This window comes from Gouania willdenowi, chromosome 10 (genome assembly GCF_900634775.1).
Source record: "Gouania willdenowi chromosome 10, fGouWil2.1, whole genome shotgun sequence".
NCBI lineage: Eukaryota > Metazoa > Chordata > Actinopteri > Blenniiformes > Gobiesocidae > Gouania > Gouania willdenowi.
This window is the reverse complement of record NC_041053.1, coordinates 38292991-38302089: the sequence shown is the minus strand read 5'-3', so window position 1 is coordinate 38302089 and position 9099 is coordinate 38292991. Positions and strand designations below refer to the sequence as shown.

The window sequence follows — 9099 nt, the reverse complement described above, 5'->3', positions numbered from 1 at the left end:
GAAACGCCAATGTGTGACAGGGTCAATGCATTTTGTAGCTTAAGGCTATTAGTGTTATTTCAGTGTGTGTTCCTCATACATGTGTCACTCTCAGAGCACGGACGTATCATGTTATCTTCTCTGTTCTAGGCTTACTGTCTTTGCTGAGTGAGAGGATCATTCACACTGAACTCAAACCTTTACTTTCACATCCTCTCCACATACTGTAACGTTACGCTCCGCTTCCCATCATCCGGCTGACACAGGTGGAACGAATGAAAATCTGCGTCGCACACATTCTGCTGAAGAAAAGAATGTTCGTGTGTGTGTTTAATTGTTGATTTAGTTTGGGTTAGTCTATGTTTACTGGGGCAAGTCATTGTGTTCAAGGATCATCTCATTCCGCTCAGTTATTGAAAGGTTGAAGCGTTTCTGAGCAAAAATTAGCATGTTCTATTTGTTATTTTATTGACTTTAGCTGTAAACACTGGCCACTTTACATGGGAGCTTTAATTCCCCTTTAATATAGAATGAAAATGGAATCCTCTTTAAACTGAACTTGTAAACACCTAATTCTGAATGAAAATGGCCATTCTGAATTAAACTTAAATCTTAATTAAGTGAATCCAAACAAGAACAAGAACAATATTTTTTTTTTTTTTTTAAAAAAACAGAAAAACTCTGCTTATCTGGTTTTTAATGTTTCTGTATTTCTGTCAGTAAAACGAAACAACCACACCATTTATTTGTTGTTTTGATTTGGTTTTAAAACCAGATAACCAAAGAACTAACGGTACACATATTTAAGTGGCTGGTTTATTGCGATTTTAATTACAAATGTAATAATTCCTCAATCTTGTATATGTTTAATTCTGCTTTAAATGAATTCCGGTCATACCGCGCATACGTCCTGTCGTGATGACAAGATGGCCGCCTAAAAGCAAGTGTTGGACTCGAGCTGAGATTATTTATTTAATAAGAGTTTTAGAAGATATGGATATAATGAAACAAGAGTGGATGGACGGAAGTATAAACATGCAGACATTCACAAGGACATATTACACACACACACACACACACACACGGACACAGACACGGACACGGACACAAACATCTGCAATTAAAGCAGACTCCATCGAGGGACATGAAAAAACATCAAGTAACCATGGCCAGTGTGTACCGGCTCACTCTGCCTCGTCCCTTAGCTAAAGTGGGACAGGCTAAGCTTCCACTACTCAGGATAGATGGTTCAGCACTAGTTAGAGCTACTGGTGGGACTTGATTTTACAATCTCTGATTTTCAGGATAGGTGTTTCATCATCCACGATCTACCAAATGTTGGTTGTTGTGTTTACATCCAACACGTCTTCTTCTACTGAGTGTTTGAATTGGCAGTTTGCCGCATTCATAATTCCTCCCATTTCGGTTTTGTTGTAACTTGTCAAATGTGGGACGATTCACCAAAAAACACCAAGCAGTCCTTTGAACCACACAGGAACCTAAACCAGAAATGCTAACCACTGAGCTACCAACGGTTTTCAACATGTATCTTCCCGTAAATGTCCAACACCAAATTTGGTTTTAAATTAAGGTTTACAAATAAATCCTTGATTTTATTCCAGTCGAATTGTTTCATTCTTTGGTCTTTCCTTCTTCCTTCTTCTTTCCATTTTAAGTTTTTCTCCTTGTTTATTCGTTGGCTTTCATTGTGTTTGAGGTGAATCATGGCCACCTAGACACCACACAGTCATGGAGATTTGTTATCGCCACGTTCAGCGTATCGTTGGAGTGCTTATCACCCAAGTCAGATCAAAAACGGCATATCTCCAAGTCCAGTAAACACATCATTCAGGTTCCTTGCTCGTAAATGAGCCTTTAACACCATCAACGTCACGGGACGTGGACATCATGCCACATTGCCTTTTTTCATTGACAGGGAGAAGGTTTTCATTCCATTGAGTTTATGTTGAACATTGAAGAACTAGAGCAGAGGTGAGCAACTCTATCACAGTTGGGGCCACAAACATCTGTTTGTATCACATGATCAATATTCATGTCAGAATTTAGAATAATGACCAATCAGAGCATTAACACAAGGAGAAAAAAGGGTTTTGTCTTTGTGGTTTTGATGTTTTGTCAGTTTTTTGTGTGTTTTTGTTATTTTTTTGTGTTCTTGGTGTGATTTTGTGCATTTTTGGGGTCACTTTCTGTATTGTAGTTGTTTTCTGTACTTTCCACTCATTTTGTGTAATTTTGTGAACAGTTTGTCTTTGGAGCTATTCTGTAATCTGTTGTTTTGTGTGTTTTTGGAGTCATTATGCACGTTTTTGTGTTTTCTGTGTAATTTTGTGTATATTTCTGTCATTTTATGCTATTTTGTTCTTGATTTATGCATTTTTGGGGTCACTTTCTGTATTTTTGTTGTTGTTTTTTGTATTTTCCTGTCGTTTTGTGTAATTTTGCTAACAGTTTGTGTGTCCTTGGAGCTATTCTGTTAAATGTTGTTGTTTTGTGTGTGTTTTGTAGTCATTTTATGTTATTATGTTTTATGAGTCATTTTGTGTATTTTTGGAATTTTTTGTGTACTTTGTGTATTATGTTGGTCTTCATATTCTTTCCAACTTCTTGAATTACAATTTTTGGGGGATTGGCTTTGGGGGTTGCAAAAAATTAGACTGAAGGCCACATGTGGCCCCCGGTCCGCCAGTTGCCCTGGTCTGTACTAGAGCTTAGACGTTGCATCAGGTCATGGTGGTTGACCCTGAAAAGGGTCAGTAAAGAAGTTTGATGGTTCAGTTCCAATGCCTGACTCTCATACTGCAAAATCATGCTGATGTTTGCTCATTTTTCTTCGTCTTGCCTGGTTGAGATCCTGTCAATGGCTGAATGTTTTCCATGTGACGCCTTCTCAGGCCTCCGGTTTTTCTCCTTCCTCGCTCGCTTTCATCTCTCTAATGCCTTGTCGACGTGACTTGGCCCATTTTAGAGAAATTCCTTTCTTTACTGTTTTCCAAATGCTGCATTGTGTTTTACTACAGGTGCTTAAAGATTTTTTCCCTCTCCTGTCATGGCTTTCTAGATGCTTTTTCTATTTATTTTTTTTCTCACGCTCTCTCTGCTACCACCAAAGAGCCTTGTCCTTATCCAATAAAATGTCACCACACAAGATGAACAAGCACAAGGGACTCAGGGTATCAGACTTCCTATCGTGGACTTTGTTTTGAACAGGGCATCAAAAGGCTTTTCTCCACGTACCATGGGCTGTGCTGCTTCACGCTCCGTCTGCTACCATCACTTGTTTCCATTCTTGAGCAGGCCGGTAAACATTTGAACCATTATCAGGCAGCTGTTGATGCTGCAGATTTGGACAAAAGGGAATTTGACAAATGTAAAGACTTATTTAAAGCCTGAACACTTTTAGAACACAAAGTATTTACACACACTTTTTCCCAGGGGTAGAAATATGAATGTTGGGATCAGTGTGATGGACTGAACGTGAGACCTTAATTAAGCCCAGCAAGATGTGAAACTGAATTAATGAAAGCAAAAATGAATCTATATTGCAGCTAAAAATATTAATAGACATATCTCATGTATTGACAGCTGTCAAAAGCTGACATCAAATCCTTTTTTGTTGTGTTTTGAGATATTGCGATGTCTGTCTGCAGTTGCAGCAATCGAGTTCATGCCACAACAGCTGCCAGATTTAGTGGAAAGGGAACACTTCACAAAGCTGCCAAAACCTATTAGGTCACAGCTAATGTGTTGACATGAGAAGCTCTGTTAACAAAAGGCTCCTGTGGTTCACAGTATTAGATTGATACGGTCCATTAGCTAGCATCACTTTGATATGGAAGAGCACAGTACACAGCATTTAGGATTCAGTTTTATTTATTTATGACTACTAATCTACCTACCTACCTATCTTACCTATCTACCTACCTACCTACCTACCTGCCTGACTATACCTACCTACCTATCTTACCTATTTACCTAACTATACCTTCCTACCTACCTAATTATACTTACCTACCTACCTACCTAACTATATCTACCTACTTACCTAATTATACCTACCTACTTATCTACCTACCTACCTAATGAACGAACGAACGAACGAACGAACGAACGAACGAACAAACAAACAAACGAACTTCACTCACTCGCTTATACAAATCAATAGATGCAAAATGTAAACGGTGTAATAGAAAATGAAATAATTGTGGAAGAAGAAGAAGAAGAAGAAGAAGAAGAAGAAGAAGAAGAAGAAGAAGAAGAAGAAGAAGAAGAAGAAGAAGAAGAAGAAGAAGAAGAAGAAGAAGTCAGCCATTCTGCATTTTTTACGTTCTTTGATGAATTACTCATCAAAACAACAGTTGGCAGGAACCTCCAGGAGAACCGATGCAGTTCCAGCAAAATGAGGCGATGAATGAAAAGATCTTTCAACATCAGTCATGACTCCTCTGCTCTGTCGTTCACACATTTTAACATTCATCCCTGCATGTTTGTATATGTAAGTGCATGTTAGAACAAAATCAAATATGCATATATACAGTACATTCATGTGTATTATTAACTACGTAATCTAAGGGTCACACAACATTGGAGAGGTTGTAGAGAGGATTAAACTTTCTGTAGTAATGGGACAAATAGTAACGTTTTATGGTTTTCTTTGTGAGGAATCAGTGTGAATGAATGTTTGAGACAACATCAAGAAGTCACAACATGAGTCATGGTGTAAATGACACATAAAAGCTTTTATAAAACTGCTAGTCATGCAAGAGAAGCACTCATCCTTCACCAATCTTTTTAACCCTTTAACCTCGATTGCTTAATACGGATATTGGCACACCACAAAGGTCAGATTTGTTTGTCCTTTCAATCAAATTTGAGATAAAAAAACAGACACCCACTGACAGATTATTGTCTGCACAAGAAAATGCCATTATACAGAGACAGTGAGTCAGTGTTTTTCAACCCTGTGAGGTCGTGATCCCATGTGGGGTCACCTGAAAATAAAATAGGGTTGCCGTAAATGTCTAGTTACAATGAAAAATATTTTAAAAATGCTGATTAAAATCATATATTTTTTAATTGTACTTATTTATTTATTTGTTTTTAATAATCTATTTTGCATAGTAAAAAAAACTCATAATAATATCACAGAAATAAACATACAGTACAGAAAGCTCAAACAGCTTAAATAAGAATTATTCCTTTTAAAATGAAATCACAGCACAGAATCTGAAACAATTGTATTATATACTTTCACTTTCTCAAATTTAAATCTAGTTCAAATAAAAATTTTAATAACAATATCTGATCTGAGCTGGTGCATATTGTTACTTTGTGCTCTAATCCTTTCTACTCTGTATTCGTATATACACAGTATATAACAAACATGATCGTGACTCAGTGGTAGAGTGGGTCGTCCAATAACCAAAGGGTTGAGGGTTCAAATGGCAAGTAATTGTCATTGTGTCCTTGGGCAAGGCACTTCACCCACAATGCCTCGTTTGAATGTGGTGTGTGAGTTTGTGTTGGTGGTGGTTGAAAGGCCAATGGCGCACTATGACAGCCTCGCCTCTGTCAGTTTGCCCAGGACAGCTGTGGCTACAGTAGTAGCTTACCACCACTGTTGTGGAGTGAAAGAAAATGGTACATCAATGTAGAGCACATTGAGTGTCTATGATAAAGTGCTATATAAAATCCAATGCATTATTATCCCTCGCCACAAAGTGTGAAGGGCGATATAGGTTTGAGCTCCGTCCGTGCGTCCGTCCGTCCGAGTTAAAAGGGACTGTATATACCTTGATGGAGTTTGAAAATGAGAAGCGCGCAATTATTTTTTTCCGGAGTTATTGCCCTTGTTCTATTTTTTTTTACTCTGTGTGAGGCATCTTCAAAGGAGAAAGCTTTTCTCAGAAACTGTTTAAGATAGAATAACTAAATTCGGTGTGTGGCTTCAGGGTATCAATACCTTGATGGAGTTCGAAAATGAGAAGTGCACAGATAATTTTTCCGGAGTTATTGCTCTTGTGCCGTTTTTTTTACTCTGAGGTATCTTCAAAGGGGACAGCTTTTCTTAGAAACCGTTTAAGATAGTTAGTAATTTGATATTCTGATGTGATAATATTTTCTTATGTATAATCAATCATCTAAGTTCTTGGATTTAGGACATTTAGGAAAAAGGTTGTGAGTTGTAATGACAACCAATCTGGCATGAGATGTTGATAACTATGTCTTCTTCTTATTATTATTATTATTAGAACAAAATTAAAAGTAAAAAAAGTCTCTGGAGTCACCAGAAATTAGTGTTTTACAAAAAATGGGGTCACGACAAGACAAAGGTTGGGAACCATTGCAGTAAATCGAAGAGAATGTGACAAAACCAAACATCAATAAATGCGAAAGAAAAAACAGTTGTTAGGAAAAATGAACATGTCATCATGACATGATTCTTTGAGAACCTGTTTGATAGTAATCTACTTTATGATTAACTCTTGCTTTTACTTTGAGGGTTATAATAGCGGCATATAATCAAAGCCAGAAGCTAGAGAATTGTCATGGGTGTGCGTTTGGATTTATTACCTTTCACATTGAATTATAAACTATTTAGTTTGTTTTGGAAAGTTTAATTTGGCTTAATTTAGCACATAAATTTAAACGCTACCGACAATTCTCTGCTTTATCATCAATAGTTTACAATCCACTGAAGCCTCTTCACGCCTACAGCAACAGACCCCCAGGGCTGGACTTTTAATATCACTGACCAAAGAGCTCTTTTATTTAGTCCGAGCAACACATTAAGCCCTGGACATTAGGGATACTATCAAAATGCTAATACAGAAAAAAACTTATTCAGGAAAAACTATTCAAAGAAGCCAAAATGTGGACGGCAGTGACACACAGACACAAATGTTAGAATGTGACCTTCTTTCTACAGTGGTGTAGGTTTGTCTTTAATTGTCAGTTCAGTTCTGAGACATAGATTCATAAACTCTGTATGACCTGTTAAACTGTGCCTGAGGGTCTAATACTAATTTATGTTCAGTAATTTTTGAGATGGAGCTTCAACTCATCCCATGAATCCACTTTAAATGATCGCTCTAAAGTGTAATAATAAAAACATATAACCAATTTGTGTAAGAAAAGTTTTTGGAGTAATTTTATATCAAGTTTTAGCCTTCAAATATACATAATATCTCTTTATATGTGAGCATCGCTATTTCAGAGATTGCAGTCAATCAAGTTATGTCAGTGTTTTTCAACCAGGGGGTCACTTGGAATTAAATGGAGTCCCTAAATGTCTAGTAATTGATGAAAAAAAAAATTCTGACTGAAAACGAATTGTTTATATATTTTTTAAATTATAAATATTTTTTAAACTAAAACACAACACACAATCCTAATCTAATTTCTCAAATGTACAGTAATTCTAGTGCAAATAAAATGCAGCATAAAATTTTGTCTACTCTGTATTTGTAACAGAGGATAACAAAAATAATCAAAAACTAATTCCTGAAGAAAAAAAATGTATGTTTACTCTTTTTCTGTTAGCAACCATTTTTTTTTTCTTTAAGGAGCATCACACCAGGGTTCCACTTTGTGTCTAGATGTGTTTCTATGTGTACTATTCTATATTTGTTAATAATCAAAAATCATAAATACATAACTAAATAAATAAGAAGAGTACAAAAATTAGTTAAGTAAATACTTGTTTATAACAATATTTTCAACATCATTATTTGCAAATTCCAAATTCCAATTCCATATATATATATATATACGAACAATGAATAATTATTCCTTATTGTATAGCTTATATGAGATATGAACTAGAATGTATGCAAAAACAAAATTTTCTAATATAACAGCGCTCTCTAGCGTCCAATTTTATAAAAGCACAGATTCACAAAAAAGTTATTTAAAGCTTAATTATAATTCAAAGGAAAATAAAATAAAAACCCTTGTGTGGCAGACCTCACCTCAGTGATATTATGTGATAAACAAAAGATAATTACTAACATTTGTGACGGCTAATTGTTGTATATTACTGCATGGGTTGCAATCATTATCGTACATTTCTTATCGGTAATTAGCTTAAGACACTAAAAAATAATCAACCTGAATAATGGAGTTGAATTTTGAATTGTACATTTATGAATGTGAAACTTCCGGAATAAACTATACAATTCAACAATAGTAAATACATAGTTCATTTTCATTGAATTCATGATAGATTCAAATAATACATTCAAAATTGTATTTCTAGTATTAATAAAATATTTTTCCATATGTTTATTAATTGTTGTTGTTTTTTAAGTTAACAGAGACGTTGTTTTTTTTTCTTCTTTAATTATAGTTTCTACCGTCCCGCCTTCTTATCCAATCATTGTCCGAAAGGAAATGACGTCGACCGATCCTATTGGTCCACACAGCGCTCCGTCACACATACCGCCCGCCCACATTAAAGATGGAGGACGATACTTCAAACATGAACAGACCACAAATGTATTTGTTCGGTGAGCTCTTTCTCCTTCAGATACACGTTTCATTCCTGTTGCACAATCATCTTTGTTGCCTTGATGTCGTGCACAGTTAGCCTGTTAGCATGTAGCCCAAAGAAGTGCCATTAAAACATGCTAACACGACATATACACCCGCGCCTTTTGTTTGCTAGCAGAGCAAAGCATGGAGAAACGCGTCTGTAGATAGAAAATACAGTGTTTTTGCAAAGTTTGCAGGAGAATAATGCATTAATGTGTGTTTTCTGAACGATACAATGGTATTCACACCATACACTGTTTCCTATTTAGGCTGTACTTTGACTTCAGAGAAGCGGGAGTTTATCGTTGACCTGGATGATGATGAAACGGAGCAGCAGCTGTCGCTCAAGGCTGTAAGAACAACATATTTGTGTCTGTTAAGTGTATAAAAGTGATTTAAAACGATGTTTTTCAACCTGTTTTGAGCAAAGGTACATCTTTTCATTAAAAAAAAAAAAAAAAAAAAAAACATCCTAAGGCAAACCACCAACCGAAAATGTAAAAAAAAAAACAAAAACAAAAAACTGAAATTTTTTAGCCTATAAAAACAATATACAATAATTCTAATCGG

General features: G+C 35.8%; 1 protein-coding gene across 2 annotated transcripts in view; it reads left to right on the top strand.

Annotated features, from left to right (window-relative positions):
* The first annotated feature begins 8398 nt into the window (after positions 1-8398).
* The window catches only part of npm1b (nucleophosmin 1b), a 35725-nt gene continuing 35024 nt past the window's right edge, over positions 8399-9099 (top strand). For both annotated transcript variants that reach the window (XM_028460511.1, XM_028460513.1), the window contains exons 1-2: positions 8399-8504; positions 8799-8881. In XM_028460511.1, coding sequence (XP_028316312.1) covers positions 8456-8504; positions 8799-8881 — 132 coding nt within the window. In that variant the 5' untranslated portion in view covers positions 8399-8455. The remainder of the gene's footprint in view (positions 8505-8798; positions 8882-9099) is intronic.